This window comes from Plasmodium falciparum, assembly GCF_000002765.6.
Source record: "Plasmodium falciparum 3D7 genome assembly, chromosome: 7".
Classification (NCBI taxonomy): domain Eukaryota; phylum Apicomplexa; class Aconoidasida; order Haemosporida; family Plasmodiidae; genus Plasmodium; species Plasmodium falciparum.
The window spans coordinates 650,708-672,500 of record NC_004328.3 but is presented as its reverse complement, the minus strand read 5'-3'; the positions used below and the strand labels follow the sequence as shown (position 1 = coordinate 672,500).

At 18.3% G+C, this 21,793-nt stretch overlaps 5 protein-coding genes and 2 non-coding genes across 7 annotated transcripts; 1 reads left to right on the top strand and 6 right to left on the bottom strand.

Annotated features, from left to right (window-relative positions):
- Positions 1 to 765: 765 nt before the first annotated feature.
- Positions 766 to 845, bottom strand: PF3D7_0714800. Its single transcript has one exon. It is a non-coding gene; the product is annotated as a tRNA-Leu (tRNA).
- A 789-nt stretch (positions 846 to 1,634) lies between these two features.
- Positions 1,635 to 1,706, bottom strand: PF3D7_0714700. Its single transcript has one exon. It is a non-coding gene; the product is annotated as a tRNA-Asn (tRNA).
- A 1,082-nt stretch (positions 1,707 to 2,788) lies between these two features.
- On the bottom strand, positions 2,789 to 4,516 carry PF3D7_0714600 (conserved protein, unknown function; the record flags this gene model as incomplete). The annotated part of the gene is made up of 1 exon (XM_001349016.1): positions 2,789 to 4,516. One exon carries the CDS (start codon positions 4,514 to 4,516, stop codon positions 2,789 to 2,791), a length of 1,728 nt encoding a protein of 575 aa, XP_001349052.1.
- Positions 4,517 to 6,333: 1,817 nt separating this feature from the next.
- PF3D7_0714500 (transcription elongation factor s-II, putative) lies at positions 6,334 to 7,545 on the bottom strand (the record flags this gene model as incomplete). The annotated part of the gene is made up of 1 exon (XM_001349015.1): positions 6,334 to 7,545. The coding sequence occupies one exon, from the start codon at positions 7,543 to 7,545 to the stop codon at positions 6,334 to 6,336; it is 1,212 nt and encodes a 403-aa protein (XP_001349051.1).
- Positions 7,546 to 9,093: 1,548 nt separating this feature from the next.
- On the top strand, positions 9,094 to 10,217 carry PF3D7_0714400 (calmodulin, putative; the record flags this gene model as incomplete). Its single annotated transcript, XM_024473132.1, has 3 exons — positions 9,094 to 9,200; positions 9,375 to 9,957; positions 10,137 to 10,217. 3 exons carry the CDS (start codon positions 9,094 to 9,096, stop codon positions 10,215 to 10,217), a joined length of 771 nt encoding a protein of 256 aa, XP_024328890.1.
- Positions 10,218 to 10,831: 614 nt separating this feature from the next.
- On the bottom strand, positions 10,832 to 15,630 carry PF3D7_0714300 (palmitoyltransferase DHHC4, putative; the record flags this gene model as incomplete). Its single annotated transcript, XM_001349013.1, has 5 exons — positions 10,832 to 14,285; positions 14,650 to 14,849; positions 14,989 to 15,105; positions 15,295 to 15,373; positions 15,515 to 15,630. The coding sequence occupies 5 exons, from the start codon at positions 15,628 to 15,630 to the stop codon at positions 10,832 to 10,834; spliced, it is 3,966 nt and encodes a 1,321-aa protein (XP_001349049.1).
- Positions 15,631 to 17,581: 1,951 nt separating this feature from the next.
- Positions 17,582 to 21,667, bottom strand: PF3D7_0714200 (conserved Plasmodium protein, unknown function; the record flags this gene model as incomplete). The annotated part of the gene is made up of 1 exon (XM_001349012.1): positions 17,582 to 21,667. One exon carries the CDS (start codon positions 21,665 to 21,667, stop codon positions 17,582 to 17,584), a length of 4,086 nt encoding a protein of 1,361 aa, XP_001349048.1.
- Between the last annotated feature and the right edge of the window lie 126 nt (positions 21,668 to 21,793).

The window sequence follows — 21,793 nt, the reverse complement described above, 5'->3', positions numbered from 1 at the left end:
ATGATATATATAATATAAACTTGCCAAAAAGAAAAAAAAGTTTATATAAAAATTATATATAAAATTTAAATAAACATTTAATATATTTTAATTTTTTTTTTTTTTTTTTTTCATCTTCAGTATATTTTATATTACTCATTTATTTTTTCATTTATAACCATATTATTATATGAATATAACAATTGTGTAATTTATATGCAATTAATCATTTTTGTATATTCATATTTATATTTTTAATTATATTTTTATGTTTTTTTTTTTTTATATCCTGCACTTCTTAACTATATTATTCTATATAAAATATATATACATTTAGTATATATTATTTTTCTTTTTATATCATATATTATTCCTTATAATAATTAAATACTCTAAATATTATTATTTAATTACAAAAGTAAAATATACCAACTTATATATAAATATAAATATATATATATATATATATATATTTCCTTTTCCCCTCTTGGAAGTTAAATAATATTATAACAATTATATACCTTTTGTATAAATAAATATAAGATATAAGAAGGAAAAAAAAAAAAAAAGGAAAATACACATACCTTGAATAAATGTAAAAGTAATATATAATAAACTTATTCCTAAGGAGAAGCAACTATATTAACATTTTAATTATTTTTATATTATAAAAATAAATGAACATAAAAAGTTTATTTTCCATTTTAATAATATTTGAACTTTATTAATATAATATATGTATTATATATAATATAATATAATATTATAAAATAAAAAATTAAAAAATGACAGAAGTGGGGTTCGAACCCACGCCCTTTCGGACAACGGCCTTAACGTTGCGCCTTAGACCACTCGGCCATTCTGTCATATAATAACTGTATGAAATTTTTATTAATATTATAAAAAAAAAATTATTATCTATATTTCCCTTTTTTTCTCTTTTATTTTATTAAAAATAGACAAAAAGGTAATTTTCTTTATATGAAAATTCAATTTTTCTTTTAAGATTTATAAAATAATTGGATATAAAAATTAAAAGATAAATAATACATAATATTATTAACTTTAATTTTTATGAATATCATCTAATGGTATATAAAATATTTCATTTAAATTGTATTGATACTTATAACAATTCATATTAAATTATATATATATATATATATAATAATTATTTTATTAATTCCTTACCCCAAATGACCAATCTTTATAAAAATGTATATAATTTTTATATATTATATGTAATCTCCTTAAAATTGTTAAAAATAACTTTGTCAACATAAACATTTATTTATTTTTTTTTTTTCATCATAAAATGTTCAAATAATGTAATTAAAAATATTTGATTCTCGAAAAAAATGGAGAAATGAATATACAATAAATACAATATTATATGAGTTTATTATATATTAATAGCCAGCATGTTAATTTATTTTTATTTGAAAGGTTAAATTTATGTTCTTATAAAATATATTTCATAGATTCAAAATTATTTTGTTTTTTTTATATATTATTATTAATATGAAACTATTCATTTAAAAAAAAAAAATTTATATATATATATATATATATATATATATAAATGCATAAATAATTTCTTTTAAAAAAGGAAGAGAATTTTTATATAAAGGTATAAATAAAAAAAAAAAAAAAATCTCCGAGACCGGGAATTGAACCCGGGTCTTCCGCGTGACAGGCGGAAATACTTGCCACTATACTATCTCGGATTCAAAATTTAACGTTTTCTTAAACGTTATAATAAAATAAAAAAAAAGAAATTATATATACATTATAAAATTATATAATATATTATATTTATATATATATATATATATTATTATATTGTTTTCTTTTAATATAAGATTTTTTATGTTCTTACAATAAAAATATTGTACTTCTTAGTATAATATATTCTGTACTTTAATTTATTACTACTTAATTTTATTATATTATAGTTATAATTATATTTTACATAATTATTGTATAATATCTTTATAAAATTATTTATGCCTTTTTTATATTATTTAAAAAATTAATAATCATTAAAATTTAAATGAATAAAAAATTATTTATTTATTTATCATAATGAATTTTAAAAGTTTCAATTTTTATATATATATATATATATATATATATATATAATATTAAACCTTTTGTAAATAGTTTTGTAAATAGTTTTATAAATAAATATATATATATATATATATATTTTACAAAATATTGATTATTAATCAGGATTGATTTCTTCAGATATTTTATAATGTCAAAATATAATATTATGAAACCAAAAAAAAAAATAATAAAAAAGGAAAACCTGTTCGTGGACCTTTCTTTATATAAAATAATATGTTGTTATATATTAATTTAGAATATATGTTAATATATATATGTGATAAAATTAATTTCATTCCAAAGGGGAAAGGAAATAATAATAAAACGTCTGTAACAATATTTTCATTATATATATATATATATATATATATATATATATATATATATATATATATGTATATATTTTTAAATATCAAACAAAATCAATTTAAAAGTTTAACAAAAAAAAAAAAAAAAATTAAAGACAAAAAAATATAAAGAGTTATAGGAAAATAATATAATAAAAATTATATATATTATAAATATTTTAAAAATATGAATTCATAAGAATTATAATGAAATGGATTATTTAATTATATGATATATTCAATAAACAGAAAAAAAAAAAAAAAATAAAATAATATATATGTATATATACATATTCTAGAAAACTGATCGTACAAATAAATATAGACACATACTTTTACACACACCAAATTTATATCATATTTTCTGTTTTGTGAAATTTATCATCGACATGGTCCTTTGTATTTTTTATTAACTTTTTATAGTCTTGCTTATTTACAAATTTATTTATACACAAATCCGTTTCTCGGTCAAATCTTTTTCTTTCATTTGGTTTATTTTTTGAACTTAATAAATATTTTTGTTCTTGTTCATTTTTTCCCCATAAATCAACTTCTTTATGTTTTTCTACAAATTCTTTATAATTTTCCTTACTGTTTTTAAAAAATCCTTCTTCATGTAATTCTCTTAAACTTTTCATGGGTATATGATTTGAATTTTCTAATAAATCGGAAGAATTATTTTTTCTTAAATCATTTAATAAATTTTCATCATCATAAACAGAATCATTTACATTTTCTAAATAATAATCTGATATATTAGATAACTTACGTTGTGTTGAAGAATTATTTGATTTATTATAATTTTTATTTAATAATAATTCTCTTCTCTTTGAAATATTTTCTCTCAATTTATTTAAATCTATTTTAGATAAAAAGTAATATAATAAATTATTAAATATATCATATATATTTTCTCTAAAATTTAATGGTTTTTTATAATATTCATCTTTTTTTTCTAATTTCCAAGAACGTAATAAATGTCTTAATTTTTTTTTTAATTTTAAATCTTTTATATTTTCTAAAGATATTTTTTTTTTGTTATCTAACTTTTTATAAAGTATTTTTAAATTATTCAAAAAATTATAATTTTGTAATATATTTATTGTTAATCTTATCATTTCTTTGCTATCATATATATGTTCATCAAATTCTTTTTTTTTTTTAATTTCTTCATTTGTATTATCACTCTTATTTTTTATATTCATTTTTTTTTCTTCTTTTCCTTTCTTCTTCTTCTTCAATATTTTTTTTTTTTTTTTTCTTTTCGTAGATGAGGAATAACTTTGACTAGATTTACTACTATTATCACTATCACTAGATTTAGAGCTATCACTAGATTTAGAGCTATCGCTAGATTTAGAACTATCACTAGATTTAGAGCTATCACTAGATTTAGAACTACCACTAGATTTAGAACTACCACTAGATTTAGAGCTATCACTAGATTTAGAGCTATCACTAGATTTATAACTACCACTAGATTTAGAACTACCACTAGATTTAGAACTACCACTAGATTTAGAACTACCACTAGATTTAGAACTACCACTTGATTTAGAACTACCACTAGATTTAGAACTATCACTAGATTTATCACTATATCGTTTGCTGCTTATAACGTCTGACATATTCTCACTTGAACTCTGATTACTATAGGACGAATTTTCTTTTTTTTTCTTTTTAACGTCACAACTTCTTTTATCCTTCCATTTTTTTCTTACCCTTTCTTCATTTTTCAAATGATTATCTTTACTAATTGATGATGATTTCCTTTTTCTTTTGTTCATTATTATATTTTTATTTGAATTTTTAGATATATCACTTTCTTGCATGTCTATTTCTTCTTTACTATAATCCTTTAACATTTTTTTTTTTTTTTTATTTTCTTTTTCAGAATCATTTGTATAAAGTTTCTCTTTCTTTTTCGTATAATCCTTTTTTGATATATGTTCTTCATACCGGTATTTATATTTTTCTTTATTTATAATATCTTTTTTGTTATCATCTTTTCGATATTTATAATATTTCTCTTTATTTTTGCTTTTACATTTATCTTCCCTGTCTGATTTACTACTCATTTTTTTTTTTTACATATATTGTAAATGAATATATATATAATATATATATATTACATATTTTAGAGGTTGAAATACTTCAGTTAAAAAATAAACATTTTTCTTTTTTTTCTTTTTTTTCTTTTTTTTTTTTTTCTTTTCTTTTATTTTTTCTTTTTCCTTTTCCTTTTCCTTTTAATTTAATTTATTTTTATTTTTTTTTTTGTCGTTAAAAAGTATATTATATAAAATTAAAAACGATCATTGGTAATATTCGGAATGAATTTTTATTTTTCATATAAAAGAAAAATCGTTCAATAGTTTATAATCAAAATATACATAATAATATTTTTTAATAATCTGCTCAAAAAAAAAAATAAAATAAAATAAATAAATAAATTTATATATCAATAAACATATATATATATATATATATATATATATGTTCCTTCTAAATTATGTACTCACATAATTTATATATATTTCCTTTTATTTTATATTATTTTATTTTATTTTTGTAGGATATATGTTTTGGTTTGTTTTATTTTATATTTTTATAAAATCATAATTAACTTATAAGGAAAAAAAAGATGTTTATATATATATATATGTATATATAATTAAAATTATTAAATATAAAATATAGTATGTTCTTAATAAAAAAAAGAAAAAGAAAAAATATAAATACATATTTATCTATACAAAAATATATTAATATATAAATAATTGCACATGTAAAAACAGAGATTGGTATAAGATAAAATATTAAAAAACCAAAAAAAGAAAAAAAATTTATATGTTTATTTTATGATGTTTATTATATATAATAAATTATTCTTCAAACATAATATATTATGTACATATATATATTTATATATTGTGTTTATAATATATTTAATTTTTGAAAATATAATATATGCATATATATGTAAATATATATATTTTATATATATACAACATATTTTATATATGTATTTAAAAAAAAAAAAATAGGATTAAAAAGGTCAATTTAATAAAATATTGAATGTTCAAAGTGGAAAAAATAAATTAATAAATAATTATATGTATAATTGAAAACGAAATGAAAAAAGGTGGTAAAATGAATAAATGTATAAATGTATAAATGTATAAATTTGTACATTTTTATTCGTTAAATGTACAAAAAAAATGTTATATTGTTCTCATAATTCAATAAATTTTTCAAGGTTAAATGAATATTTAATATAACAACTTGGTGAAATACAAATGCGGCATCTTCTGAATGTGAGGGGCTCCTATTAAGGATTTATATTTTTAACATAAATATATATTTATTATATAATATAATATAACTTATGCGTATATGGATATTGAAAATATATGTATACGTGAAAATGTATATACTAAGCAAATTTATGTAAAACAAAAAAATATATATCAAGACAAGGGATGCAAAAAATTAAAAATTCATAAATAAATACATACATATATAAATATATAAATACATACATATATAAATATATAAATACATACATATATAAATATATAAATACATACATACATTCAATGAGTATTTAATAAAAACGACATAAAATTCACTTGGCATATATAATTCTTTACTATTCACACATATAAATATTCACTTTTCAAGTCTATAGATAATCAACATTTACATATTTTATATTTTAATACTTATGCTAAAAATTTTATTACAGTTATAAATCACACTTGACCAGTTGATATAGATAAAGATTCAAATATCTCAATAAATATAAGTTTTTTATTATTATTATTATTATATTATATTATATTATATTATATTATTTTATTTTTAAAAAAATCAAAATAAACTATTTGTTTGTTTAAAATTTCCATCTATTATTACACTTCAAACATGTAACAAAGGTTGTCATAGGTTCGTCACTACTTCTTGTTTGTAATTGATGATAAATAGTATCATAACCCTTACATTTAAAACATTGGAATTCTCCTTTTCTCGATTTTTTTAAGAGTATATTTTTTACATCCCAATCAGATTGACAAGCTAATAAACTTTCTTGTAAGCATTTTTTTCTTTCGTTTTTTTTTTCATCACTAGCCATATCTTGAGAGTTCATAGTAGCTAAGGCTTTAGAAGAAATAAATTCTGAATAAACTTTTTCATTAAAATTTGGATTTTTTTTATCACTTAAATTAAATTTTATAGATTTTAATTGCATATTATATTCTTTTTGTGAGCTTCTTTTTTCCATATATACTTTATATAGTTCACATTCGATATTATAAATTATATCATTCAATTTTTTTTTTTCAATAAAATATAATAAATTATCAGAAGAACCAACAACAAAAGCTTTAAATAAAAATTGTTTAGCTTTATCTCTATGCATATCGTTATGAAATTTTCCATCATAGTTCCATTCATTCACTATTTTTATATCGTTTTTTTTTATTTTATTAAAATTATCTTTTATTATATTATAATCAGGTACATTACTACTTTCTGATGAGCTACATTTATGTAAACCATTTTCATTCAATCTAGCTTTTTTAAACTCTACTTCTCCTTCACACAAATTATTATTATTACTACTAAAATTGTTGTCACTATTATTATTATTATTATTATTATTATTATTATTATCATTATTATTATTATCATTATTATTATCATTATTATTATCATTATTATTATCATTATTTATCTTATCATTTGCCATTTCTATTTTTTCCGATTTCCTTTTTTTCATCATTTCATAATTTTTGAGAGAAGACAATTTTTCCATCTTAGCAATATTCTTCCACTTTTCAACAAGATCCTTTGATAGATTTTGCACAAGTTCATTATTTATTTTGGTAAGCTTATTAACAGTTATACCAATTTTTGTTATTCTTAAAATATCTTTATTTATTTCAACATCTTTTAATAAATTTAAATTTGTTATCACCTCCTTTATAATATCTTCATCTATATTTTGTTCCTCCTCCATACTTGATAGTAATAGTTCTTTATCCTTTAATAATTCTTGAATGTTTTGAATTTTTTCCACATTTTTATTTTCGATTTCACTCATCTTTTTTTATGATTTTATAAAACAAATATTAACTTATAGGTATAGCAAAGTGAAGAAAAAAAATAACCCCGATATTTTTAAGATCATTAAATTAATGAGTTATAATTAAATATAAAAATATATATTTTATATCTTCAAAAAAAAAAAAAAAAAAAAAAAAAAAAAAAAAAATTATCCTTGGTTACTTTATTATTTTTTTTTTTTTTATCTTACCCCTTTTGATTCTTTGATTTTCTTTTTATATTATTTTCTAATTTTTTCAAATTCTTATATCTTATTTGTCTAAGCAAGCTTTTAAGTTATTATATAAACCTTGTCAAATTAAATATATATATATATATATATATATATATATATATATATATATATTTTTAATTAAACTAACAAATAATTTTAAAACATAATTAAGAATTAAAAAGAATCAGTACCATTCATAATTCTTCCCCCTTACCAAGAAAAAAAAAAAAAAAAATCCTTTTAAAGCTATATATTTTTATATATATTTCCAAAGTGTGATTTTTTTTTTCTTTTATATATAATATATTTATTTATTTATATATTTATGTAGTATAATATTATGAAGGTATTAATAAATAAATGAAATTTGCATAAAACATATATAATTTATATTAAATATTATATTAATGAGCATAATGCTTATTATTAATATATATAAACATATGAAATTTTTATGTATATATTAAAATTTTTCACTTTTTTTATTTTTCTAAATATATCATAAATATATATATATATATATATATATATATATAGTATTTATTTATTTATTTATTTATTTATTGATTTTTTTTTTTTTTTTGTTTTTTTTTTTATTTTATTAATTTTTTTTTTTTTCCCTATGATAAGTATATTTAAATGTAGTATTAAATCTTACATGAGTAAATAATTATATTTATACCTTAAATATAAAAAAGAATTCACAAGAAAAAAAAAAAAATATATATTATGGATTGCTATGTTTTTATAGCTATATATCATTTGTCTATGTATATAGTATATATAACACTTTATATAAAATGATAAAAATTGGAAATGTAATTAAATAAATATTTATATAGATTTAAATAATATTTTCTTTCATATATAAAATGTTATTCTCCATAAAAGGTTTTATAACATATGTAATTATCTGAAACTCTTCTTTAAATTATAAAAAAATAAAATGAAATCCTTTAAATACTATTGAAAATGACGAAAATGAAATTGTTATTTTAATCAAACGATCCATAAATATTATATATATATATATATATATATATATATAATTATGTTTGTATGTATGTATTTATATACTTAACATACTCATATATTCATATATTCATTCATTTATTTATTTGTTTGCTCATAACTTTGAACATTTTCCTCTCCAATCATTTATAAATCACCTGCATATATTTCATCAGTAGCGTTAATGTTTCCTATTCTCTTTTATTTTTTTTTTATATTATTATACACCTATAATATTATAAAGCTCTAAAAAAATTATATCACACATTATAAAGCATATTGTAAATTCAATTATAACGAATGGAATATGCAGGTGAAGAATTTCAATTAACAGAATATCAAATAAAAAAAACCATAAAGGCTTTTAATTATTTAGATAAAAAAAAAAAAGGATTATTAAAATTTGAGTACAACACGTGAAAGAAAAAGAAAATATATATTTGTATAGGGACATATACATATGTACACATATATATATATATATATATATATATATAATATCTCTCTATATATATGTTATATAATTCTTTTCTAGTTCGTTCTAATTTTTCATTAATTAATTCTTATACACAATTCCCAAGTTTATTAGGGTCCTTATTACGATGTAGTGGTTATAACTTATCGTTGAAAGAAGTTGAAAAAATAAAAGAGAAGATAATAGAAAATAAAACTTTATATAGAAAAAAAGATGAACAAGATGAACAAGTAGAAAATGAAAAAAGACAAGATTATGAAAATGTAAAACGTAAGCAGGAAGAAAATTCTTCTCTCGATAATTTAGATAATAATGAAAAAGAAATACGTCAGATAAAAGAACAAAATAATAATTATAATAATGAGGATGATAATAATAATATATCAAAATTATTGAGTAATTTAAAGAATTACGATAATTTTATGGAATTAGAAAAACAAAAAGAACTATTAAGAAAACAAGAAGAAGAAAATAAAAATATATTTACTATTAAAGAATTTTTTCGAATCATACAAATACCAGATATTATTAACGAAGCAAAACCTATCAATGTATTGAATGCTTTTGAAATATTTGACGAAAAAGGAAATGGAACTATATCTATAAAAAGGTTAAGATTTATTTTGCAGTATTTAGGTGAGCCTTTAACAAATGTAGAATTTGATGAATTCTTCGAGTGGATTAAAACGGTAAAAAAAAAAAAAAAATATAAGAAATATGTGCACATATATATATATGCATACATTTATACGTATATACCAATTTTTTACCTTTTAAATAATTCATAATTCTTCACACTTTCACTTATCCCTATATAACTTAAAATATTAGTTGCTCATATTATTTCCCATCTGTGTTTATATTATAGCTTGATAAAGTTTATAAGACAGATTATATAATTTATGAAGATTTAATAAATGAGTTAATAAATAAAGATTCCAATATATAATAAAACTTAATATAATATATGGAAGAATTATATATTGAAAAATATACTATCTAATATGTTATAATAATATACACATTGTATTATAATAATACATATACTTTTTTTCTTTTTTCTTTTTTATTCCCATCGTTTTACTTATTTAAAGACTGAACTATATAAAAAAAAAAAAAATAATAATAAAATCTTTACAAAGTTGCAAATATTTAATAAAATAAATGTTATAAGTTGAAATTCATTTATTTCATTTTTTTTTTTTTTTTTTTCTTTTTAATGCACAGTTTTTAAAAAAATATAAGGCATGCCTCTTATATGAATAAAAACAAATAAAACAGCGGAATATATTTATAAAATGAGGAATTAACAAAATGACACATTATATATATATATATATATATATATATATAATAAAATGATTATATAAATAAATATACTCATTATTTATGTATATTAAACAAAAAAAAAAAAAAACTTATAATAAACATTTAATCAAGATACATAATATATATGAAATATATACTTAAATATATTCATTTTTATATAACAAATGTGTATGAAAAAAATTAAGATTTTATATAAAAGTTTATAAAATAAACAAATGATAATACAAAATAAAATCAGTCATTATCATTATTAGGTGGTATATGTATACAATTAATTATTAGAGCAAATGATGTAAAGAAATAAAAAATTTTGGATGCTGTGCTTTTCTTTTTTAAATCTGAACGCATTTTATGTTGTTTATGTTTATAAATTAAATAATTGATTAACTTCATTTTATCATATTTGGATAGATATTTCAATTTTTTATTAAATATATGAATATCATCTTTATTGTTTAGGATATAATTACTAAGATTATATTTTTCATAAGATAAGTAATCTTTGTTATTATAACACAAATGTATATTTTCATTTGATTTAGATAATAATTTTATTTTTTGTCTTAATAAATGATTTTTATATTTACATTTATAGATTTTTCTACTATCCAAATAGTATAATTTACTAGGGTTATAAAATTCCCATTTCTTTTTTCTTCTTTTTAGTAGTTGTGAAATTCTATAAAGTTTTTTATATTTTCGTTTCCTTCTTTCTTCTTTTTTTTTTAACAAATTATTATTAAAACTATTATGGTAAATGTTATTATTGCTTGATAATTTTTTTTTTTTTTTTTTTCTACTCATATTTAAAATAAACTTTATTTTTTTTTTCTTTTTCCTTTCATCGTATTTATTCGTATATATATTAATGATAACATCATTAGGCTGTGACAAAAAACTTTCTTTCTTTTTCATATCATCAATATATTTAATATATTGGATATATTCATCATTAGGAATAATTTGAACATGTTCATTAAGTTCTTTATTGTTCCCTGTATCAGGAAGTTTATTTGTTGGTTTTTCTTTTTTATTTTTTTTACTACTATCATTTTCCAATCCCTTAACATTATCATCATGATGATGATGAGCATCATCATTATAATGCTCCTTTATTTTTTTTATTTTCTCCTTATATTTATTTTTCTTTTTCTTTTTTACGTTCATAATTTGAGTATCCACACTAGTATTATCACTAAATGACGACTTATTATAAATGTTTTTTTTTTTTAATTCAGTTTCATAACCATCGTTACAACAACATTCATCCATACATTCACAAAAAAAATTTTTACTAAAAATGTTTTTACAATATATATTATTATGTTTATATTTTTTCATTTCATTTTTATTTCCATTGTATAGTAATTGATTTAGATATTTTAATTTATGAACATTTTCACAATAACAATCATTATCATTATGATATTTATTTTTATCATTTATATATTTATTTTTATCATTTATATATTTATTTTTATCATTATGATATTTTTCTTCATCATTATGATATTTTTCTTCATAATTTATATATTTATTTTCATCATTTATATATTTATTTTCATCATTTATATATTTATTTTCATCATTTATATATTTATTTTCATCATTTATATATTTATTTTCATCATTTATATATTTATTTTTATCATTTATATATTTATTTTCATCATAATAATATATTTCTCTTTGATCATCTTTTATTTCTTTTCCTTTTAACGTTTCATCGTTTGTCACTTTACCCTTTATATTTTTTTTTAATTTTGCTTCTTCATTGATTTGTTCATCCCTTTCATTTGAATACTTGACAACATAATATGTCTCCTTTTTATTTTTAAAATTTTGAATAAAGGAAAACCCTTTTTTATTATAAAAAAATGAGTGTTTAATTTTATTAAAATATTTTATTTTATTATAACCATAGGTCATAATATTTTTGCTTTGGTGAATATTACCAGAATGGTTTGTTTTTTGTATATTATCTTTTTTAAATTCATTTTCAGCATTCTCATTAAGATAATGATTATTATTACAACAATTATTATTATTATTATTACAACAATAATTATTATTATTGTTATTATTATCATAATTATTACATTTATTATTATATTCATTATTATATTCGTTGTTATTATTTTCATTATTATGATTATCCCTCTTATTATTATCGTCACTATCACTATTGTTGTTATTACTTTTTTTAATTTTATTTTTATAATTTTCATTCTCTTCTTTCCAATTTTTTATAACAATAATATAATTATTATCTTTCATTCGTTTTTGATGAATTCCCATAAGATCGTGAACCCTAAAATCACAGAGATCGTGATTTATTTCGTTTTCCATTATATAGCTCCCTAAGCTTTCATTATTCATATCTATAGATTGTTCATTTGTTTTGGTAGTAAACGTAGAGTTATTACAATTACACATAAGGTAATTATAGTAATTATCATGGTAAATATTATTATAAACATGATGTTTATCCTTATTATTATCATGATTATCTATATCATATAAGCTATTCTTGCTATGGATATTACACTTACTTTGTTCTTTAGCCATATAATCTTTTTCCCCTATACGTTTACTTCTACTTGTACTTCTATTTATGCTTCCACTTCTACTCATACTACTACTTAGATCCTTCATAAACATGGGTAATCCTAAATTTTCATTCAAATGAATAACCTTCTTTACAGGTACCTGATTTGTTTCCTCAATATCACATGTTACATTTTCACTATCACTACCCTTTTTTACTTTTGGTAATTTAATTTTTGAGTATCTAAAATTTTTATCTATCTTAAGATAATGAGTTGATTTGCCTATTGCTTTATTAGATGTATTATTAAATTTGGGACTATCAAATTTTTCATTAAGGTGTTTTTTTTCATTAGGGTGTTTTTTTTCATTAAATTTTTTTTTTTCATTAAATTGTTTTTTTTCATTATATTGTTTTTTTTCATTATATTGTTTTTTTTCATTATGGTGTTTTTTTTTATTAATTTTAATTTTATTTTTTTTCATATTATAAGATTTATTTTTAATTTTATTATCAAATAATTTTAAATGAAGATTCTTTGATGTAAGAAAATCATGGGTATCAATTAATTTTAATGGTTTCTTAAAAGTTTTCTTTTTATAATTTATTTCATTACTATGATTATATAATGAATTATTATCATCCATATCATTACCTTCTCCTTCACATATAGAAACACCTTTATCACTTAATAATAAAATATTATGATACGAATTTTCATCAATAATTTGTAATTTTGGGTTCACAAAATTTATATAGGATGGTCTAGTTTTGGTAAATAATATTTCTTTTATATTATTTAATACCCCTATATTGAATGGATTATCATTTTGATAAAACGTTTTTATCTGTTCATATGTTGTTTGATTTGTGACGATGGTATAAATATGATAACATAATAAACCTACAACAAACCATAATGTTAAAATGGTATATATAATTAATATTATACTATCAGGAGCAAATCTCCATATGTGTATAAAAATATTTTCCGTATTATATCCTTCCTTTGATAGGATATTTATACACACAACTAATTTATAAATGCTTGCACTTAATGTAATGCATATCAAAACATACAAATTAAAAACGAAATAAACGAAATATTTGTAATTTCGTGCACCAATGCAATTCCCAACCCTACAAAAATACAAAACAGAAATTAAATTAAAAAGGTATTATATATATATATATATATATATATATATATAAATTTATATATTTATATATTCATTTATATATTCATTTATATATTCATTTATATATTCATTTATATATTCATTTATATATTCATTTATATATTCATTTATATATTCATTTATATATTCATTTATATATTCATTTATATATTCATTTATATATTCATTTATATATTCATTTATATATTCATTTATATATTCATTTATATATTCATTTATATATTCATTTATATATTCATTTATATATTCATTTATATATTCATTTATATATTCATTTATATATATTTTTTTTTTATTTAACTTACCATGGGCAATGGTGATCAAATTTTTCAACACAATTATCACAAATGGAACAATGAACAGTCCTTATACCTCTATATATATTACATGTATAACAATATTTTAACTTATAAAAATTCCCGTTTATTAATAATTCCTTTTGTCTTGGGGGCTGTGTCTCTCTATACTGTTCCACAATTACGTCGTACAAATTCAAGACAGATTTCTAAAAGAAAACAACAAATGAACACATAAAAAAAAAAATATATATATATATTATATTTATATGTACATATGATATATCAAAATATACCATTATTATTATACATACACATATTCACATTCCAATTTCTACTTTAACTTACTTGTCTTGGTATTATACCAGGATCCATAAAACTTGTTCTCAAAAATGTGTATATAGTTAGGATAAAAAAAAATACGTTGACAATAGAAACATAATATATTTCTTTTTCAAATAACCACTAAAATAAGAGAAATGAAAAAAAAAAAAAAAAAAAAAAAAAAAAGGAAATAATATATATATATATATATATATATATATATATATGAAAGTTTTTATAACTTCTTAACATGATATCCTTTTAAATTTAAAAGGACACGCCTATAAATAGCATATAAATAAATATAAATTTGTATATATTTTTTTTTACCGTTGATGTAAAGATATGAAAAATAGCTACAGGGATGAATATCATAAGAAAGGATGATACCACTGTTAAAAAGGCGGGTCTAAAAAATATAAAATAATGATAAAACATTGTGATGATAACAAAAATAAATACATATGTATCTATCTATATATATCTATATATATCTATATATAGATATATATATTTATTTATTTATATTTATTTTATTATTAATCCTTACCCTGATACCAAGGACCCATTACAATGTATTTGGTTTTCTCCATATATTTGTACATTATGAACGTTATCAAAATTTGTTCTTCCTTCTATCGTTTTCTTCCTTTTTAATATTTTCATTTCTTAATATTTCATATCATTTTTCTTAAAAATACAAAATTACTTAAAAAAAAAAATAAAAAAAAAAGAAGAAAAAACAAAAAGTCTTCTATTTTTCTTTTGCTCTTTACGTAAAAAAGAAAAAGGATATAATAGTGTTCTTCTTTAAAATATTAAAAAACAATATATATCCTTATATATATTATAATAGTGTAGATCAATAGTAAAATATGAACAAGATTATTATATAGCTATTATTCCACGAAAAAGTAGGAAGGATATTACAAAATATAAATATATAATTGTATTTATTTAATTAGAAAAAAAAAAAAAAAAAAAAAAAAAAAAAAAAAAAAGAAAGAAACAAATAAAATGAACAATATAATTATCTGTAAAATTTTTCTTTTTAGAAAATAATAATAAATGAATAAATAATATATATATATATATATATATATATATATATATTTAAAGGTCTCATTTATTATGGATGAGATAATTGAAAATTATTAAAAATATATGTAATACATATATAATATTATATTCCTATTGTATATATAATAAAATATATTTTTCCTCTTTATTTTATTTTATATATATTATTAATATATGTTTAATACCTTTTCAATTATATATAAAAACAATCTTCACAATTAATATATTATATATGTATATAAATATATATAGTGAATAAATATTAATAGGTAAAATTTATATATATATATATATATATATATTTTATATATAATAATAAAAGATATACTTTATTAGCATTAGTATTATTAATTATAATATATGCATTAAAAAATAATATATATTATTTTATATAGTTTTTTTTTTTTTTTTTTTTTTTTTTTTTTTTATTATTCATGAAAAAAACGAGTATTTATTTAAAATATAAATTAAATATTATAATTAAAAAAAAAAAAAAAGTAATAAAACGAATTATATCGTTATATTAACAATGAACCAAGAATAATAAAAAATTAAAATGATATAAAAATGATAATAATGATAAGAATAATAAATATAAATATTTTATGAAATTTTATAAAAAAACCGTCCACTTTTTATTTTAATATTTTATAATAGAATTATTTTATAATGTTTAAATAAATAAAAACAGTAAATCCATTATTTATCTATTTATTTATTTATCTATCCATTTTTATTATAATAAAAAATATATGTAGAAAATCAAATTGATTCATATATAGAATGCATAAAATCATGATATCATTTTTACTTTATAATTACGAGGTTATACATTTATTTTTGTATGGTTGTAAAAACTTAAAAAATTGATAATTGTTGGTTTTTTAAATTATTCCATATTATATTAATATGAGAAGAATTTATATATTATTATCAAATTATTAAATATATATGTATATATATTTGTGTATACTAATTTTTTTTTTTTTTTTTTTTTTAAAATGACCTTTTATGATATTTCAATTATAAAATATATCACAAAGGTAGGTCTTTCCAGTATGTGTAGAATAATTTATTTGTAAGCACAAGCGAGTTAAAAAAAAAAAAGTATATATATAAATATATATATATATATGCAATAGCAAAAAGGAAATAAATAAATAAATAAATAACTATATATATATATATATATATAATTTTTCTTTTTTCCTGAAGAAAGCATGAAAACTTAAAAAATTAAAAGGATGTTTTATAAAAGGCATATATAAATTTATATAAAAAAAAAAAAAAAAAAAAAAGTATTATAAAAAAAAAATATAAAAAAACACACAAAAAAAAAAAAAAAAGAAATATAATAATATAAATATAAAAAAAGGAAAATTAAAGAAATGTTAAAAATTAAAAACAAATCGTTACAAATTTATACAAATTAATAAATATTATAACCACATTATTATATTTTATTCAATAAATAAGTTATATATTACATATTATGTTCAAAACAAAAAATTAAGAGAAAAAATATTATCCAATCGATTTATGAAAAAAGGTCTTCAAGGTTTTTCTTTTTTTGAGATTTCAATGAATTATAGTGTATTTCACTTTTTGTTGATAATCTACTTTTATTTGTTTGATATAAATCGGTTGTATAATTTTTACTTGTATTTAATGCCGTTGTATTTATTCTCATAATATTTGAGGTTTTACTATATGGGTGTTGGGTCATATGTGAAGATGAATTATCATCAAAACGTATATGATTGTATTCATTTTGAATATTGATATTATTATTATTATTGTAATTATTATTGTAATAATAATTATTATTATTATTATTGTTGTTGTTATTTTCATTATTAATATTGTAAAATAAATTATACTGATTATTTATTTCGTCATTCATATTGTTTGTATAATTTGTATAACTTCTATTATTATTATTATTATTATTATAAAAGTTCAAATTATTTTCCCCATTTTGTGAACTGAAATTTGCATTTTCCACATTCATTTGCTCATATTCATTAAACATAACCTGGTTATTTATATGTACCGAATTATTTCTTTTCATATGTACATTCATATTATTTATGTTATTGTATATTGCTGTGGAAGAACTAACCTCATTATGACCTTCTGAATTATTCATATTTGCATTATACGAATAAATAGATGAATTCATAAAATTTCGTTCTGTCTTTTCATTATTATTTTCATAATTAAAAGGACTATTATTATTGTATGAATTATTATATCCATTATTATATGTATTTATATTTGAATCTACATTATTATAATTATTAATATTATTTTGTGTGTTCTTATTATCATTATAATAATTATTCCCATTATGATCAAGTTCAAATGAGGTAGTTTTATTATGAACATTAGTTGATAATTTTTCTGTACAATGTTTAAAAACATTATTTGGATATTCATAATTAAGTTTATCTTTTTCTACATTTTCATTATTATTTATATCGCTTCTAATTAAGTTCATTTCACCCTTTTCAATATGTATATTCGTTGATACATTATTCATATTATTATAAAAATTGGTTCCATGCTCGTTATCAAAAGGATTATTTTTATATTCGCTGTTATAATTATTATTAATATTATAAGCATTATCGATATTAACATTATCCATAAGATCGTTATTAAAATAATTAACATTATTATTATTATTATTATTATTATCATTATTATAATTTTCACTTTTCGCCCATAATTCTGTATCATTACCAAAATTATCGCTTAAATTTTTCTTCTTTGTTTTTTTACTTGAAAATAAACTTTTCCATTTACTTTTCTTTTTGTCTTTTTCATTCTCATTATTTTCATCTATCCCAACAGGGGGTCCATAATCCTCTTCATTATAATTTAATATATCACCATCATGTCTTTTATTATCATCACATATTTTATTATCATCACCTATTTTGTTATCATCACCTATTTTGTTATCATCACATATGTTGTTATCATCACATATGTTGTTATCATCACATATGTTGTTATCATCACCTATTTTGTTATCATCACCTATTTTGTTATCATCACCTATTTTGTTATCATCACCATATCCTTTGTCCAATCCCCTAACATGCATATCTTCGTCATTTATGGATAAGTTCATATTCAATTCATCAATTTTTAATTCCTTATTTTCATTTATATTATTCTTCTTATGTATATCATAATTCGTTTCCTCTTCGAAGTTTTTTTTATCATCTACTACATTATCCATTTTAAACTTTTCCTTCACATTTTGTATATTTTCACCTATAAATGGATTATTTAATTGATCATTATTATAAATCGAATCTTTATTACAATCCTTATTAAAATTATTATTATTATTATTATTATGCACATTATCAGTCACATTTTTTAAACTATAATTAGCAGATCGTTCGTCTACATATTCTTGTTCATTTGTTTCCATAACTTGAAAAAATAATTTATGTTCTTTAATAATGTTGGTTGGATATTGTTCTTCGTTTTTTTTCCATTCTTCAAAATTTTCTGATGCTACAGATTCTATACTCTTGGAACCCCTTTTTTTTAAAATGTTTAATTCTTGTGGATAATCATTCTCTTCATTGTTTAGAATGTTATTTTCATTAATAGTAGCATTAATATTATATATTAAATCATCTATATTATTCATATCTTCATTTATTGTATTCAGTGCATTAATTATATTTATTGTTTCATTTTTGGATTCTTCGGCTTTTTTTATATCTTGTTCTTTATTTCCTTGGGCAATTTTGTCAAGCAGATTTAAACATTCATTAATTTTCTCATTAAAAAATTCACCAGGCAAGATGTTGTCTTCCTCTTTTCCATTTTCATCCTTAGGAAGATGTTCTTGTTCGTCATTCTGTTTCTGATGATTGTTATTATTTAAAAAATCTTTGAAATTTTCTGTAAATTTATTTTTATAATCATTTATTATATCATTAATTTGTTCTTCTACTTCTTTTTGTATATTACTAAAAAGATTATCAATCGAAAATTTCATTTCCTTTTTTCCTTTTTGATACATAAATAAATTTTCTGAAGTATTTTTATTTTTTATTAATTCATTGGAGGATGGAAGTTTTACCCCACCTTCCATTTTTTTTTTTAATTCGTCTAATTTTTCTTTATATTTTTTTTCTAACTTATTTGTTATTTCTTGTGTCAATTCTAATTTTATTTCTTCCCTGATTTGGTTCATATAATTTTCGTCTACCTTATTACTTGTTGGTAAAAATGTATTATTAGACGCTCTATTTAAATGAACAGATGACGTATACGTTTTTCTCCTATTATTATTATTATTATTATTGTTGTTGTTGTTATTATTATTGCTGTTGTTATTATTTTCTAAAGAGTCTATAAGTATTTGTGAATAATAATCATTTCCTGCTTCATTCGATATATTTTTTGTATTACCAGAAAGTGGAGATGTTAATGATGATGATATTAACATATTATTATGATTATGACTCATGGATTTATTATTAATTTTAACATCATGTATATCATTATTATGTTTAACCTTCGAAAATTCATTTGATGTACCTAAATGGTGTTGGTGATAATCCTTATGTTCATCTTTTTGAAGTGGTTGTGAAACGTCTCTCGAAAAAGAAACAGTTGAACTTTTCGGATTTAATATATGATAATTATCTTTCATACATTTTATTTGTTTTTTTAAAATAATATTTTCATTATTTGCATGAGTATATTCATTTTTTAATTTAAGGAATTTTAAATTTAACATATCAATTTTTTTTTTATACAAATCTATAGAGTTATTATATTCTTCATTATTATTATTATTGTTAATGTGAGAAGGTTCATTTTTATCTCCATATCTTTTCATATTATCAATCAATTTATACATCAGTTTATTTTTCCTTTCACTTTCATGTACGGAAGAAATACTACGTCGATCCTGATTCATCAAATGTTTTAATAATTCAATAGACTGTTCAACAATTTGTGAATTTGTTTGTGTTTTAAAACTATCATTAGATTCAGGAATGGATATTTTATCTAAAGTATTCTTTTTTCTATTATTTGAAGCATATAATGATGCATATGATAACTTATCATCATAATTTCTGTAGATATTAGAAGTCCTATTTATTTTGGATGAAAATAAATTTATCGATTCTCTACGTGGAGATATCATTCGATGAGCTGAGGTATGATTTCTTGTTATTTTTATATTACTTGAAAGTTTATTACTATTATATAAATATTGCGGATCGTAAGCTTTATTTGAATAATATATTTCAGACCTCTTGTCAATATCATTATGATTATTTATATTATTATCATCGATTATAAAATTTAAACTGTTATTATGATTAATATTTTGGTTATTCATAACATGTTGATTCATATTATTATTCACATTATTATTTATATTATTACTCACATTATTATTCATATGGTTACTATTACTATGATTCATACTATTAATGTTATAATTATTATATCTCATACTTTCAACCTCCTCATTTATATAATTCTCATTATTATTACTCTTATTATCAACCTTTACCTTTGCTATTACTTCAGATTTCGTACTTATATTGTTTTTATTAGAGGATAAAAAATTCATCTTTTCCTTAATTTATTTTAACATAATATAAAAAATTATAAAAAACTCAGAGCGTACATAATTTTTTCTATTTCCAATAAATAAAAAGATAAATCTTAATAATTATTTTTATCAGAAAATTAAACT